Source organism: Hyperoodon ampullatus, assembly GCF_949752795.1.
Source record: "Hyperoodon ampullatus genome assembly, chromosome: 20".
Classification (NCBI taxonomy): Eukaryota; Metazoa; Chordata; class Mammalia; order Artiodactyla; family Ziphiidae; genus Hyperoodon; species Hyperoodon ampullatus.
Window position 1 is genome coordinate 36,315,948 of NC_136933.1, and position 18,034 is coordinate 36,333,981.

Here is an 18,034-nt window from a genome sequence, read left to right on the forward strand (position 1 = left end):
ACAAAAAACAAATCCACTGGCCTAAATTTGAAACTTTAGTAAGCTTGACTGTTTCCATCATATATTAAGCCATAATACAGTATGTCCAAGTTTTTTTGTTTTTTATAAATTATTTATTTATTTTTGGCTGCGTTGGGTCTTCGTTTCTGTGAGCGGGCTTCTCATTGCAGTGGCTTGTTGTGGAGCACAGGCTCGAGGCGTGCAGGCTTCAGTAGTTGTGACATGTGGGCTCAGTAGTTGTGGCTCACAGGCTGTAGAGCGCAGTCAGTAGTTGTGGCACATGGGCTTAGTTGCTCCGCGGCATGTGGGATCTTCCCGGACCAGGGATGGAACCAGTGTCCCCCGCATTGGCAGGCGGATTCTTATCCACTGCGCCACTAGGGAAGTCCCTGTCCAAGTTTTTGAATGACTCTGAATTTCTACTAACTTTTACAGTCCATATCCTCTAAAGCTTCTAAGTGGTTATTAGTTTTGACTCGTCTTTCTGGGACGTGCCTTTTGCAACCTTAACTTTGCAACATCCCTTCCTCCCTTAATTTGAGCCTGCACAAGTCCCATCATGTCCCAAGAGCCTCATTAGAATTACATTCTCAAATCAAACAAATCCTGGGGAAAGTTTGAATTCGAATCTTCACATAACTTTTGCACCTTATTTGCTGTGTGACCATCAGTAAAATCTATAGTCCCCAGAGCTGTCCTGATAAATGTTCTTTCATTGTGTTGACGATTTATTTCCCTAGGTGTCAGTTTCTTTACCCCTAAGAATGGGAGTAAATGTACCTGAACACCTTTAGCTATTGACATCAGGTATTTGAGTGCCACTGTTGTCTGTCTGGTTCTTCATGCTGTGATTTATCCTTACTAAAAAGAGAGACGGCAGCCTGAAGCTGAGACTCTGTTCTCACATGGCAGGAGTGCTACTGAGAGGTACATTTCAGTGACAGTTGCATTGTTTTGGGAAATGTTACATGTGTTCTATACTTTAGGAAAGGGACATTTTTTAAGGACTTCTGCTTGTAGTAATTGTTCTGTGGGTGATTTTGTGTCTGGATTTAACCTAGATCTTTTCACTTAGGTGATTTACACATAGCCTCTGAGGATGAGAGTTTTGAGGTCTTTAGAAGAAATATGCTTGACATACTTCAGGGTCATGTGATAAAGGATTCTATCCTGTGGTGGTGGTTTGTGCACAAATTTTCCCTCCACTCTGCTTCCTGTGGTGTAACTTGGGTCCCAAGAGCTGCTATAAATTAACCTTATTCCTACTCAGCTGACGGTGAGGCCTACTGGCTTTAGAGGCAATGTGTTCAGAAAAAAAAAAAAGAAAATGGAGGGTTAAATCTACTGTCGTTTTTCTCTAATGGGAGCAGTGTAAGAAAATATTGATTATTTGTGTTGTTTTATGATCATTTAGGTGTCATTGAAATATACCTGATTTCTTTAGGCTTGATAAATCTGATTCCTTCCTTCTTACTATCTTGTGTTTATTTCCCACCATGAATTTAGTGGTTTTCTAGCTAGTTTTTTTAAGTCTCTCAAAATAAGTTACTATGTAAGTGCTCTGTGTCTTAAGGAAACAATTTATAAATTATAATTATTATCCAAAAGAAATTTTTGAATATGTTCCTTTGAATTAAAATGTTATATGCCATAGTTTAAAAAGTTTATGAAGAGATAGGATATCAGAATAAAAGCCAGTTATGTGTCAAATTTATATCATATTGTTTTATTAAAAGCCTGCCATTGTGTTCCTTTACTAATATACTACAGTATCTTTTTCAATTTGGAACACCTCATTGATTTGCATCTTTTAAAAATCATCTAAGACCTTAATTTCCACCGAATCTAGTATAGAGGAGGTTTCAAAGCTCAATTGACTGGATATATTGTGCAATTTAACCAGAAATAAAGGTGAAAGATGCTCCTTTTAAACCTTGCCAAGTTCATCAGAAGCCTTTTATTGAGAAGTTTAGGTCCAAGGTGTTTGGGAGTGAAACCAGGTGCAAAATAATGTTATCAGCTATTTCACAGGATTAGTGAGGAAGAGAAAGACCATGACTAGGGCCAGATTATAAATATGTCACATTCTTCCCCAAACTCAAGCCAGGTAACTGTAGCCTACCAGCCAGCTAGTGAAGTGTTCATGTAGATTTTAAGTACTGTTCACTGTCTGCAGAGATCCGTATTACCCTAATGGAGTAAATAAAAAATCAGAGCTTTGCATTTAGTTTCATGTAAGGGCGGAAGAATTAAGCCTACAATTTTAAGAAATGTGATTATTCCTTCCCGCAATGGTACCTTAGTATTCTTCAGTGGCAGAATTTCTCTCTGTCATTCCTTGAATGTGACAAGTTGAAAATAGCCTCGTTTCATCTTAAACCTGTTTTTAAAATACAAGTTATGGTGTTAGTCCATACAAAAGCCATGGCCTTTCTCCCTTTTCATATTTAACATATTATTTTCACAGGTTACGATGTGACTAGAGCCGATTTTTTTCTGTTACTCTTCTCCGTGATGGGTTCATTGACCCTCATTCTTTGAGTGCCTCTTTAGTGAAGCTGGAAAACATCTGCCTCTAATATGGCTATTATTTCTGGGCTTTAACAGACATGTGCCTTGGATAAATTAAGGACCAGTCAAAGGAGGTCCATAAATATGGATACTTTGCCAGCTGCCTTTCCATTAAACCCTGTTGGTTGAATGAAATTAGTAAATAATTATGTTGGTGGGGAATCTGGTAGATCCCAATGGAATAGAATGTCTTCCTTTAACAACAGAGCTTAATTTTTTTCCTGTACACCAAATTAGTGTTTAGGGTAATCTCCATTGCAGAAGGACTGATTTGCATTAAAACTATGCCTTCTTGTTCTGATTTGTCAACACCTCTTTTTTAAAAAAGTCTTTAACATTAAGCATGGGTGGGTAAGACCATCTGTTTCTGGAGCTTGCCCACAGCTCCATCACTTAACACATGAGACAGGTTACAGCTGTTTAATTGTTATGGTGCTGAATGATTATCTTTCTATCCAAAATTAACATTTGTATATGTATGCACAGAAAGCGTGTGGTTAAGCTTAAGTGGTCTAATTGTGAATTAGTGGTGTTAGGTATTCATCAGTTAGACCCGACATGAACAGTGAAGTGTAAAATAATGCTTTTCACAGACACTTCAACTCTTGGCTTTTAAGATGAGTCCCCAGATGTGATTATTATGCGTGTGAGAAACCCACTCCCAATACATTGGTGTATGCAGAGGGAAAAGATCACCATATAACTGTCATAAAAAGCAAAGAGAAAACCATCTGTGTGGTTACTGCACATACCCTAACTCTTTCCTGCTCCCAAAAGCATTATCCTCTGATCTGTGACCAGTGTAGGTACAAGCTCCAGAGTAAAAGCCTAGATGGGCGATTATGGTTGCACGTACCAGCAAGGCACCCACAAGCTACTGGGAACATTTTTCTCAGCCAAGTGAGGGTGGGTTTCCTCCTGTATGTAGGAATGGTGACACACAAACTCACATCATTCTGCTGCAAAAGCTAGCAATATATATTCTCTTAAGTCTGCTCAATACATTCCATAATGAAAAACAGAATGAAAAATTTTCAGCAAAATTGCAGTATAAGGATCATGATATGCGTGTAAAATAAGCTATTTAAATGTCTTAGTTCCCAAGTAGTTACTGTAAAAGTGACTTGTATTTCCGAATTTATGAGCAGATCATACGAAGATTTACATAGCCCTTTAAAAAATATTAATTTACGTTGCTCGAATCAAATCACTAATGAGGGAGCACGAAATATACAAGGACAAGTTGTGATGTGCTCTTTATTCTAAAAAGCTGAATCACATTTTGATTAGGAACTTTGCATCTATACCAGCACAGGGTTTATGTGAGACAGAGAATAAGGAAACTTCTTGACACAGAAGTGGAGTTGTCTCCACTTTGGGATCTAGCCCGTTCATACGAAGAAGGGTCCCGTCTAAGGGAGTATATGTCAAGCAGGTGGAGCATAGGGGGCCCATCCTGGCATCACTGGGGCAGAGGGGACCCCATGGCTTCTGAAAACAGATCACTGGCAGCCCGGAGATGCTTTGCTTTAAAGTCAGATTTCTTGCTTTCTTCATAGTCTCGTAAAAGATACCAGTGACTTCATGATTTTGTCCTTTTTAAGCTGTCTTTATTAAAAAGATTAATTCATAGTACCTGTTATTTAAGGGTTTACTATGCGCTAAGGCACAATGCAAAGTTCTCTGCGTATATTGTCTTACTTAATTTTCACAACAGCCTTATCAAGTGGAAGCTATTAAAATCTCCATTGACAGAACTCAGGCTCAGAGAGGTTCTATAACTTTTCTGTGGATGCACAGCTAGTAGGTAACAGAACCAGAACCCAAATCCACATGAACCGTTCCCAAGCCCCTCCTCTTAAGCACTAGACTATGCTGCCTCCTAAATTACTGTTTAATTGTTTTAGCATGTATGTATATAGTAGAATAGGTGAAAATTAAATTTTGTTCTGTGATAAAGATAATATCTACATACCTGTCACATACGATTGAATTGTCATAGAAACAGATGCAGTGGTAACCATGTCAGCGATATATCAATAATAAAATATCACTTTTTTATTCAGGAAAATTTGAATTATAGCTGATAACAGGATCCATAGCTTGCCAAAATAACAATAACAGTTGCAGCAACAAAAAAAAACAGTTCAGAGAAAATCAATTTGTACTGTAGAGGATCTAAGAAAGTTGTAAACTACTTATTGAAAACTCCACACTTCTTTTTAAAAGTTAAATTTATTTCCAGTTTCTTAGTAGACTGAATACTGTGTATAGACATTGACCACTGAAAAGCACTCATACAAAGTGAGTGGATGACTTGTGTAACCAGTATTGGCCCATGAAAAAAGTCTCAGAAAAGTTTAATACCCAGGATACAAGTGGTAAACATCTATGCACACTCTCTCACACCTGCAAATAAAGAAAAAATACTCTCTCTGTAAATCACCTTTGAAAAGAGCTATTTACCTACAGTTTTCTCCAAATAAATTACAGTTTTATCTTCAGTAAGTTAAACAGATTGTTCAACTTTATTATTTTTCCTGGTAAAGTTTTAAAAAATTGACAACAGAAAGACCTAATATATTTTACATACTTATTCACGCCTTAGTCTATAAGTTTTCTTAAATACTAAATGTTATGAATAGACAAAAGTAATGATGGTAGACAAGAAATTACACTCTTTGATATTGACCAAATAGATCGTTTTCATGGTTTCCTGCCACAAGACTTCTTAGTACTACACAGACACCACTTTGGTAATTGCCATAACCAAGTTCACTGTCCCAGAATGTTAAAGATCCAAATATTTGTTTAGTGTAAAATATATTTGTGTTCTGATTTTCATTTATTAATGTGAAGAACTGTCTCTGATAGCTTAGTTCCCAAATCAGGGTACTAAAATATACCTGATTTTTTTTTAAATTTAGGAAGTCATAAGATAATGTGGTTTTGCTTATGTCATTCACTGAACTCAAACGAGTAAAAATCTGAAGGAGCCATGTGTCACTCCATGTTTATGTTATGGTCCAGTAAATGAAATTACGCCACGTGCAAAGACTACCGCAAAAATCATGTATCACACGCCAAGCAATAGTCATCTCTTCGTAGGCTGTGTGCACGCCGGCATCAGTGAGCCTGCTGTCTGCATTCTGCCTGCTGCACTGTTACTTCTGTTATGTAGATGTCATCTACAGTAAGGCATGAAATTCTAAACTGAAAGAAAACACCAAACATAATTCTCCCAGTTGTCTGTACAAAGTTCTGCAGCTTATCCTAGCACTTTTTCAGCAGTGCTGACTTGAAAAAGTGTGGTTTATCTCAAAGCACCTTTTCCATAGAATCCAGATTTTTCTTCTGGGAAGACTTAAATGAGGAAAAATATTATTTCACTCTTTTGGAATGTCTTGGCATAAATAGTGTTCCAAACTGAAGTATGGTGTTTTGCTTGGGTAGGTGCATGCGAGAAGCAATGTATTGTACAGATAATTTTTTCACCAAATTTCCAATCTAGTAAAAGAATAAAATGTGCAAACTTTCAAAAACAATTTATTTGAAGCAGGTTTTCAAAAATGTGCTGCCAGTTTTAGGGGAACAAAAGCTCTTTCAAACACATGTGCACACGCGTGTGCTCACACATACGCATACACACACATGCACCATTTTTCTTTACTGGCACAACCTAGTTGTTAAAACTCACTTGCTAGTTGTTATATTTCAAATTAATTGACCCCCCTAAATAGGATAAAATATTTGCAATGTTTTATCTAATCTTAGAATGAGAATTCTGTGGTGAGAGAGGACATATTTTTAAGGGGCCTGAGTAAATTGTTTTACAGGGTTTAAAATTATGTCGGTGTCATAATCCTTTATGACAGGGTAATCAGTAATAAAACAGTACAGTGCATATCAGTTAAGGAACATCAAATCAATGGGTATGCGGCTTGCACACTGATTTAAACAGTTGCTGATTGGAATAAATGGATTTAATATGTACTTATTTGCAGACTGTAGCCTTTCTGTCATCCTACAGAATTGGTACACGAATAATCTAAGAAAGATACCTACTTATAGCTTTAATGAGATACTAACGTGAATCATTTTTTAAGTCTGTATGATAAAGTATTACGAAACACACAATGCTAAATAAAAACTTGTCCTCGACTCTGAGGACTTTGCAGTGTTCACTGTGGTGAAGGATATGTCTGTATTTTATTATGGACTCATCTGATTGAATTGTCCTCTTTCGGAGATGGGCCCCTAAGATCTTCGTGCAGTAATTAAACTGAGAAATATTTTTAGCGTTCTAGATTCTGTGTTCTTTGCCTGTGTCTAGGATATCCCCAAGAGTGAACTCAGTAGCCCAGTGAAAATACTGTCCTATTTAATGTGCTGCAACCAAGCACATTGTTGACAGCAGAAACAGTGTGAATAGATCACAACTACACACGTCAGCAACTGTGTACACACAGTCAAACTTGGCATATTTTCCCTTGTGAGCTGCCTAATGTAGATATAACCAACTTGGTTTGCCTTTGTTTCTTCTCTGTGTTTTGAAGAATCGGTTTGACAGTGAAAGGAAAGCAAAGTGGGAACTAATCTTATTCCGTGAAGACCTCCGATACCCTAGTTTCTCCCCCAGACAGGCACAAATACTCCTCTGACCTGTTTTTTAAAGGAGCAGCCTTCTTTGGAACTATCACTCAGCAAATATTTCTTATACAACAGACATCAGCTGAAATGATTCTGGTCTTTGATTTTTCAAACTCACTTGTTTTAATTTTTCCTGGTTTTATCCCTCAGTTTTAATATCCTGCTGATCGGTTTTCCAAACTTGGGATTTTTAGAACAAGTTACAGCAGTTCTCATTATAAAGGTTTCTTAACTACATAAAGTACCCTCCTTTATGAGGCTGTGTCCACAGATTAATACTTCAAGTTGTTTAGATTTCAATCTTACTTCCCAGTTTCTCTCTTTAATTGTCAATGTTGAAATAAGGATTTCCACATTTTTTTGTCTTATTTTCTCATTCAAGTAAATTGATTGACCAATCCAAAAACAGGTATGTTTCTCGTCTATCTACCCAGGTACACAGTTCTGCTTCTGCTGAGTTGTATACAGAGCTTGTTTATTAAGTGTATGGACTTTGGTCTCAGACCACCTGGTTGGAATTTTGGCCACTTGCTAGCATTTTGATCTTGAGGAAGTTATTTAATTTCCTGTGCCTCAAGTTTCTTCATTTGTGAAGTAGGGAAGATAATAAAAGTACCTATTACCCCATAGAGTGGTGAAAATTAACTGAACCAGTTCATATAAAATGCTTAGCATAGGTTTCAGCACATAGTAACAGTCAGTAAATGCTAGTGATTGTTAATACCGCTGTATATAATTAGGATAGATCGATTGGGCAAGAGGAGAGGAACAGATGGATGAAGGAGAGGGAGAGGATATTGTAAATGAGGTATTGCTCACATATGCTTCTTTCCCAAAAGGTAGCCTCTCTGTTATTCGCAGAATTTCTTCGAAAGCTGCAAACACATGTAGGACATGGTGTTACCGAACCCAGGTCCAGCTGCTCGCCGCTCGAAAGCCAATTCTTGAGACAAGTGTGGGTAGGAAAGGAAAGGTGGCTTTATTTCGGAGGCCGGCAACCAGAGGAGAGGGTGGACTCCTGTCCGAGAACCAACGCCCGATTGCTGTTCCGAGGACGGGCTTTTAAAGGGGAGTCTCAGGGGTGTGTAGGCAGAGGCCGGTAGCAGAGCAGCGCGGTCAACTCTGACCGTCACCTTGAAATCAGGAACGTGACGGTCTGGTCAGCGCCACCTTGCTTTTTTTTTTTTTTTTTTGCGATACGCGGGCCTCTCACTGTTGTGGCCTCTCCCGTTGCGGAGCACAGGCTCTGGACGCGCAGGCTCAGCGGCCATGGCTCGCGGGCCCTGCCGCTTCGCGGCATGTGGGATCCTCCCGGACCGGGGCACGAACCCGCGTCCTCGGCAGGTGGACTCTCAACCACTGTGCCACCAGGGAAGCCCCACCTTGCTTGTTTTAAGTACAGTTAGTCTTTAGTTCCAGGGTTTGTTCCCATTGCTTTGAGGCCAGTTCTCGGAATTGTGTGAAGTGGAGTAGCTTATGTCGTGGCTTCAATTTGGTCATCGTGTAGCCATCCTCCTCCACGTCGAGGAGGGTGTTTGTATCTATAAGACAGCTCACAGGACACGACTCAGAATATGATCTAGAGCCCTTGAGGAGGAGCTCAAGGTCCTTGACTGGGCTGAATGACCAAACTCTTATTTGGTCTCCTCTGACTGTTTTCCTCTGTTTCTGCATTTTCTCACTTCTCTGATTAAACTTATTTTTTGGCTAAAGTTTTTCCACAAACAAAAGGCAAGCTGAGGACCTGGGGACAAGGACTATAGGGTCCCGCTCCGTTTCAGTTGGAGCACCATAATAAGTACATTTAATCATTTTCTTCAGCAGACATTAAGAATCCCTTATGAGCCAGGAGATGGGAATACAGTGATTAGCGTGGCCATGGGGAAGATTTACACATTACGTCACCTGTGTCTATCTATTGTTAAAGGCTTGTGTTTTCCTGGAATCTCTTAACTGAAATGAATTGATCACGGCTAGTTCTGGATTTTTTTCTCTTCTCCTTTTACATTTACCCTGGTGTTTATAGTCCTAGACTTCATCCATGAGACGTATTCAGGGGGGAAAACAGGAAGAATCAGTTAAGTAGAGGACATAGAGGGAAGAGGGCTGCCCATGATTCTGACAGATAAGCAGATGAGGCAACAGCATGTAGGTAGAATGTCCAAAAGGATGCCGTTCCTCCCTGCCCTCCACATTGGGAATGAAAAATGGTACGCGAAGACTAACTGTGAGCAAAGCTCCTTCCTGGGGGCTGTAGAATCCATGTCCTTTACTAAGCTGTACAGACAAGAGTAAATCAATTTGTGTTCATCCCCACGCATCTTCCCCAAAAGTAAAGGGGGGGAAGTGTGGTAAACAGGGGCCTTGAAAAGAGAAAGAATTCTTTTGAAAAAGAATCACCTAGAGGGGAGTGTGTGAAGAGGGTACAGTACTAGTCATTTGCTCTGGTGATATGGGAGGTTTATGAGCTAATCAGAGAATAAAAATTCTTCTCAGGAGCCAGACCTTTCTCCCACATCTCAGATTTCACTGAGCCTTGCCCACCTGTACCAGCAATTAGACCAAGGACTTCCAGTGCATGGGCTCGAAACTGGCGCAGTTGTTTCATTTGTTATGTTCTGGGATTACTGTGTATCGGAATGTATTTTGAAAGAGAGACAATTAAGGCCAGGATGAGCCCTAGCATTTGAAGACACTCACCTGCCTTCTGCCATGTAAGGTGGATCCACCTGGCACTTTCCCAGGGATGCCTTGTAGAAGACGTCAAAAAGATGGTGGTACTACCGTATGGCTTTCGGGAACAAGTATCTGCTGAGATTCATGTTGGGTCAGGAAAGATTGCACAGTACTTCTGAGCTTCTTTCATTCATCTCTTCTACTAAAGAAAAAATTTTTGTTTCTAAATGTCTAAGAAGAGGCATTATGACACAGTGGTTAAGAGCAAGCTCCGGAGCCAGACGGCCTGGACAGCTATAGCCCGTGACCTCGTACAGACTCCCTCTCTCCTCCTTTCTTCATCTGTATTTACTGTATCAACTGTATTTACATCATAGGGTTGCGGTGAAGATTAAATGAGAGAATGATATAAAGCACTTAGAGCTAGAAATTTGGGACCCAAAAATACATCAGCCAGGTGTTTATAATCTGCAAGTTATGGAACCAGAGCTCCTGAAATGCTAGAACCATAAGCAGCACTTTATGAGTGTGTGTGCATTTTTTTCAGGGGACAAGGGCAGGGAATCCGTAAGTCTCACCACTTGTCTCGGAGATCTGAGACCCCAGAAAGATTAAGAACCACTATCTTATAGGAAACACGGTAACACTCACCTCCTGTACCCCACAGGGGTCTTCTTAAAAGATAAATAAGCAAGAGGGAGGAGATATGGGGATGTATGTATATGTATAGCTGATTCACTTTGTTATACAGCAGAAACTAACACACCATTGTAAAGCAATTAAACTCCAGTAAAGATGTTTAAAAAAAAAAGATAAATAATTGAAACTCCAGGGAAAGTGTTTCATGAATACAACATTTTACTGGAGAACAGTGTTTTAATGGGCTCCATTTTATATGTCTCGAGCTCATATTTATAAGAGTTTTCTTCTATAAAACAAATTTAAAACTTCTTAGTAGATCTAATAGGAACGACTTTCCTTTAGTGTCAGAACACAGTTGTTCGTTTTCAAAGTGATGTTTTTGCAACTTAATGTGCATTTCAGCAATTGATAAGTGTATTAATTTTTTAAATATACTGTATTATTTTTTACAATTATTGTTGCTAATGGCTTTTTACAACATACCTGCATTTTTCTGATGATTTCCTGTAGTGGCTTATATAATGATGTTATTATTGTTGCAATTATTATCTTTAATAATTATTTGAACCTCATATATGGACATCTTCTTTTAACTTCTTCATTATTTAGAGCCAGGCTTCTGTGGTATTGTTGGAAATTTTACTCTACGCGGCCAAAATATAGGTGGTGGTTTCCCCCCCTTCTCTTTTAGTCTTAAGCTATCAGCCTCAACTATTCCCTATGATATAAAATGCAAATGACACATCTTTGTATTTTTTTGTTCAGTACGGATATTTTTCTTATGGTTAGTTTTACAACTTTTTGCAAAACGTGTTTTAAATATTTTTAATATGTAAAGCTTTATGTAAAATTTGACCTGCTGTATATTTTAAATGTGTTTTCTAATTTCAGCTCCACTTTTGATATTCTCTTGGCCCAATGACAAACCTACCTTTACCTATAATCCACTGTTTTGCATAATTGATTCTGTTTGCTAAAATAATGGGATTGGCTGGATTCTAATTTATTCCTCCTTTAAAACTACTAATCCAGATCAGGATTAATTACATTCCTTATTTTGGTTGTGTTAACTGAAGTTGACCTGATGTAAAAGCCAAAAGCTTATACTCCAACTCTGATCAGTGTTATTAATTTTCATAAACTAAGAATTCCCTCAGAAGTACTACCCTAGCAGAACCAGAAACTCCACAATGTTTAAAGGCACTTTGTTTATCCTCCATATTAAATTAGCTCTTATGGGACTACTGGATTATATAATGTTTGGAAGGAATTATTAAGAAAGTATATGAATGCTGTTATACAGTAATACATTTTTATTTTAATGTTTGAAAAGAATTATTTTTATGAAATTGTAACTTCAGACTAGTGCCTGACACTGTTTCTCCTCCCCCTTAATCTCTCCTGCAATATACTGTCAGTTAGCCATAAACGTGCTTATTTTTATATGCAGTTCAGAAGCCTCTGGTGGAATCCTGTGGCAAAGTGAGGCATCCTTTTATATACACGGTACAAATGGGTCTAAACCATTTATGGTTTTGTTTACATACGTGACAGAACTACCAGACTTGAGTAGCTCAACTGAAAGTTATAGTTTAAATCATTCTGTTAAAAGTTCTGCAACCACTTGCCTATGTGAGTAATGAAAAATAATCAACATAAGCATCTTTGAAAAGCAATTTTAGACCATTAAAGATGTATGAATTTTGGCAAAGCAAGAAGATTTGAGGCTTATTAAGAATATATTAGGTCTCTCCAGTGAGTGAACGGAGAGGGATATTTATGCCTCTGTTCAAGAGGAAAGGTGTAGGCTAATTGTAACCTCATGAAAGATTAAATGGACAGGTACAGTAAAAGACTTCAGTCTTAATCCTGACTGTTCCAGCAGAGCTTTTGTGAGAAGCAGAGCCTATTCCTGTATGTATCCTGGAAAGAAACAAGATCTTAGTCCGTATTTCTTGATGGACTACATACGTGATACATCACTGTGCATCTGACGTGTAGTCAAGGGCTACTGGGTAATCGTATTCTACAGAACTTACACGTGCCTTTTTCATAATACTCTATTAAATTTGCTCAAGCACTCTCAGTTTCCTTCTTTATTTTTTCTTCTTTATTAACGAAGTGTGATTGTTTGTACATATGCAAGTAACTCAAGAGAGAAGGTGACTGAAGTAGCATTTCTGTGGGTTTCTCTTGCAGATTGAAGGAAGCATCTGCACAGACATAAATGGCTGCTCTGGGCCTTCTCTGTATTCTTTCTGCCCTTCCACTGCGTGGCCCTTATGAAACTACTTTGTGAAAAACAAACTGAAAAAAAGAATTATTTTCCCACCTCCCCCCCAAAAAAAGTTGATTATTTGTAGATCTCATAGTTGTAAATTTCCAAAATTATTTAGTAATAAAGAATTGGTTCCGTTTGTTCTACTTAGCCATGCTTTCACATAATCTCGGGAAGGATCAGGGTGGGTCCATTCCAGATAATCTGCGAAAGGAAGTGTTAGTTTACCTGCATACTTTTCCTGAAAATGCTGAGCATATCCTGGAATCGTGACTACATTTTCTAAAACGTGAATATATTGCATTCTTAGAAGATATGAAGTGCATCTCTGTCGTGTAATGTGAGTCTTATGTCAGCTGCAGCTACTCAATTTGCATGTAAATTCTGAAAATTTCCTTGTCCCATGTGACACTTCTGAAATGTCTGTCTGTTCTTTTTTCCTCTTTAATTTCTCAAGCTCACTATTTGGATAAGATAGTTAAAGGTACTGTATGCTTGCTCTTCGTTGGCATATCTCTATATAATCGTGTATTAGCTTTTGTACTAGGTGTGAAAATAGACTGTTTTCATGCATATTTTTGTAAATTATATATCAGGCTTACATTGTGTGAAATCCTTTGGATTTAAAGTATTGAGACTTGAATGTCTGTGTCTCATTTTTATAAGTTTGGGTTATCACAGATTTCATCCTATGTAAAAACATTAGTTTTCACTGGAACCCAAAACTGAAGATAACAGTAATTTGCTGTTTTTTGTTTTGGGGTTTTTTTTTGTTTTGTTTTGGGGGTTTTTTTTGGCTTTAAGATCTTCATTGATGGCAATTCAGCTCATAAGCTTTAAATTCTAAATCAAAGAATCACGAACGATCACTCTCTTATCACAGAATAAGAAATTGTCAATCTAAAGAAGATTCTGGTTAACATATGTTGGAAGAAATCTCATTTATCCTCATATGGAAACTTCTTTGGCTTTTTCTCAATGTTTCGAAATATATGTGATATCATAATTTATGTTTTGTGATTTTCTTAAAAAACTACAAAATACCGTGCATTCTAGAGAACAGAAATGATAACTCCACTCAGCAGAAAACAGCAGATTCTTTGTCTTCAGTTATCATAGAAATAAGTGAAAACCGTATTTTTCAGAAGAGAAAATTCCCTTTCCCTTCCTCCTCAGATTACCTATTTTTTTATTCCTTGTTTGTGCTTTTCATTAGAATATGAAAATATTCATGACAATATCCAGGCTTTCATGTAATAACTTCTTGTGTGCGTGCAGTCAGCTGCTGCACCTCTTTGTCAGTGGGGCAGTTAAACCCTTTTTTTTTTTCATTAAAAACAAAACAGAAACATCCATAAGGAAAATTCACCTTTTAGGTATTGAATAATCCATAAATACAGATGGTAATTGCCTGAAAGAAAAGAAGCAGCAAAATTAATCTTCTCCTGACCTGATGGTATCCATAAGTGTAATTTCATCATACCCAGCCACAAGAGACTGTCAAACTAGTCTTCTTTCTGTTAACTCTAATCTTAAGAGACCGAAAGTCTCTTTGAGATCTTTTCATTTCAAGTTCCACAGTGGAGGAGGGGAAGCCAAGATACGAATAATTCTTTTAATACAGACTTAAAATAAACATCCTTAAACGGATTGTTCCCTTAAACGTTGTCACCAAAACAAGAGTAGCATTCTAATTATAAGAAGCTGTAGAACAAACCCCAACTGCTAGAGCGAGTATTTTTTTTACTAATATATATTTTATTCCAAATTATAAGTAATTCTTTCCAAAGAGATCTGATTAATAGCCAATTATTCTTGCCATTTTAGAGCATTTATATCCTCGTTTCTGTCAGTGTCGTGTCACGCTCATAGACAGGAGCACCAGAATCTACCCAAGTGTCATCCTCATAAACAGACCATGTTGGCTGCATGCCAGTTATCATCTGTAGGAAGTGGCAGAATTTTTTTTTTTAATGTCATGTTAGGCTGAAACAATTATAGATTTTGGATATATTAAATTATTTTCATTGTTTCCCAAATTTTCCCTCCTTGCCCATAAAAGCAGACAAGATAGGATATAAAGGTAACAGCATAAAAGCTTTAGGGAGATTGTCACAAACTATCACTCTTCGCGCTCAAACTATCACTCTTCGCGCTCTGTCTTGAAGCACGTGACTACCGTGTTTTTGTTCGGTCTATCGATGTTTTACTGTGGTCCTTATGGTATTTCATTTTGTCCGTCCTAAGTAATCAAATATGCACAGCTATTACATTCGGTTGGAAATCCTGTCGGTCCTATCCCATCCGTATGCAGCCTGAACCCTAATGTTTGTTAGAATAGATGCTAAGCTGCTTCACTATTTCCTGGGCTTTGCTTATTCTGTGACAAGGAATGTATTCTCGGCATAAAGTATAGTCATTAATACTGGCCTATACTTTGTGCAGTTATTTAATGCACTGTAATTTCACATGAATATACGGCAACTCTGAGGCCAGATAAAATTAATGTTCTCTTTTCAACATCATTCATATCCTCATACCCGCTTTCATGCTTTTAAATTTAGAGGGAATTTTTGAAAGCAACGAGGCGCTTTTAAGAAAGCATGTCTAACCAGAGACCAGTATTGTTTACAACAGATTAAAAGTCTATTCTAGAGCTTCTGAAATGATCTTGTTGTGTGACGCTTTTTTCACACCTTACAATCAACCTTGTTGCTTTGCTAAAGGAAAAAAATTTAAGTTAATTTTGTCTGGCCTGCAGCAATTTAGTGGGTCATTGCAGATATTTCTGTCCTGCACAGGTAAGTGGTGTCTCAAGGGTCAGGCCAATCAAAGATGCCACTTGGATAAGAATGAGATTCCTTAGATAACGTTGCTGTTTCTATCCATGTGCAATTACAGTATTTGTGCTGTTTCGAAAGGCCTGTTCCCACTAAGTGTCCCTCATTTGTCTATTTGAGGAGCAAAAACTTTCAATACTCACATCGCTTCTGCTGTCCTTCTTTGTCTCTTTTGACAGAGGGCTGCCCCGGTCTGTGCAACAGCAATGGAAGATGCACACTGGACCAGAACGGCTGGCATTGCGTTTGCCAGCCAGGGTGGAGGGGAGCAGGGTGTGACGTGGCCATGGAGACCCTGTGCACAGACAGCAAGGACAACGAGGGAGGTAAGAGGTGCTGAGCGGGAAGCGAGCTCGTGCGGACTCGGCTTTACGAGTCCTCGCGGATACCTGGCTCTCTGTTGCCAAAAAAAAAAAAAAAAAATATCCGATCCCCATAGAGTAAATTGTTTGAAAAACGTATGAGTGCTGATAGGGTGATTGTGCTCCCTATTTTCCCCAAGACAAATGCAAGATTACTATCATTCGGGGAAAAGGCAAGGTAACCAAGCTGCCGTATAATGTGCATTGTTCTCCCTTCCTCGTCCTAATCTCCAGGTGACAGTTCTCCTCGGTGCAGTTTTTAGGACCCTGTAAATTGGGAGCTCTAAAGCAGTATTTTAATAATGCAACATTCCAAAAGGTGCAAGACAGTTCCCAAGCTCTTCTGTTGGAAGGCCTGGATGAAAAGAAAAGAAAAAAAAAAAGAGGAACAGAAAGCAATCCCCTTGAAGCTGTACTTCCAGTGTCTTTTTATCCTTAACTTTACACCCTGTGAAAAGGATTATGATATTCCACCCCATATAAGCCCAGGGTTAAGAAATAATTATTTTCCCCGTTGCGCACATCCTCCGTGCTAGTGCATTTCAGTTTCAGAGACTAGAGAAGTGAGAGTTACTGTTCGTCTCCAGTGATGGAGCACTTGCCCCTGGAGCTGTTCAGTTTTGGTGTCCCTTTGGGACTGAGGTTTTTGGAAGGATTCAGTTTCTGTCTGGACCTCTGTGGTCACCTGCTGTGTGGGTTAGTGTGTGTTTCCCTACCCCCGCCTTCATTCCACCTGCCCTTTTGGGAGTGTCCACGTGGGCAATATAGTGTTGGTTAAAAGTGCAGGTTTAGAGTCAGATCTTCCCTCCAACTCGTAGTGCTTATGTGACCTTAGACAAGGTTCTTATCCCTTTACATTTCAATTGCTTCATGTATAAAAGAGTGGTAAAGAAGTTTCTGGAAGGATTAAGTGAGAGAGTGTTTGTAAAGTACTTAGTGTATTGCCAGGGATATATTATATTGTAAGTAGCAGCTATCATTATCCTATTTTCCTTCTTTTGCTTTCGAAAGTGCTCCCCTTGACTGGGTGGAATTCATAAAAGGTTGTCAGAGAAGGTTGAATGGCCTTTTCCTTTCCAAATAGAGTGGACCTAACTTCAGGCAGACCTCGGAGATATTGTGGGTCCGGTTCCAGACCACTGCAGTAAAGCAAGTCACACTAATTTTGGGGTTTCCCAGTACATATAAAAGTTATGTTTACCCTACACTATTAAGTTACCCTATACTGTAGTCTGTTAAGTGGGCAATAGCCTTATGTCTAAAAAACAATGTACATACCTTAATATAAAAATATTGCTGGGCTTCCCTGGTGGCGCAGTGGTTGAGAGTCCGCCTGCCGATGCAGGGGACACGGGTTCGTGCCCCTGTCCGGGAAGATCCCACACGCCGCAGAGCAGCTAGGCCCGTGAGCCATGGCCGCTGAGCCTGCGCGTCCGGAGCCTGTGCTCCGCAACGGGAGAGGCCACATCAGTGAGAGGCCCGTGTACCAGGAAAAAAAAAAAAAAAACATCATAGATCACCATCACAGATATAATAATGAAAAAGTTTGAAATATTGCGAGAATTACCAAAATGTGACACAGAGACACAAGGTGCCGTTTGGAAAAACGGCACTATGGTCTTGCTCCATGCAGAGTTGCCACGAACCTTCAATGTATGAAAAATGCAATATCTTTAAAGCACAATAAAGGGAAACACAGTGAAAACAAGGCCTGCCCTGTACTGTTCTCTCGGAAGCAGAGTGCCAGAACCAACTGTCAGCCCTCCCCATGGCCCCCAACACACACACACACACACACACACACACACACACACACGCACACACACTACAGTCATTCTGAAGCCAAACATTATTTGTGTCTCATCTTCCTAAGAGTTGCAATTCTCCCCTTTCATTCTAGCACATTGGTCACTATTTTCCCTGTTTTCTTTTAACCTGGACTCTTGAGAAGCTTGAGCCAGTAGTTCTGAGCTGCAGCCTCCTTTGCTGCTGCTCCTGATAGGTTCAGGTGGTCC

The 18,034-nt window shown here is 38.9% G+C and overlaps 1 protein-coding gene across 8 annotated transcripts in view; it reads left to right on the plus strand.

Moving 5' to 3' along the window:
• TENM3 (teneurin transmembrane protein 3) overlaps nt 1-18,034 on the plus strand; it is a gene marked incomplete at its 5' end in the record, with an annotated part of 440,276 nt that overhangs the window by 339,723 nt on the left and 82,519 nt on the right. For 7 of the 8 annotated variants that reach the window (XM_079726501.1, XM_079726502.1, XM_079726503.1 and 4 more), the window contains one exon: nt 15,837-15,983. In XM_079726501.1, the coding sequence (XP_079582627.1) occupies nt 15,837-15,983 (147 nt within the window). Of the gene's footprint in view, nt 1-13,274; nt 13,302-15,836; nt 15,984-18,034 lie in introns of all 8 variants that reach the window. The other variant, XM_079726500.1, reaches the window with a different exon arrangement.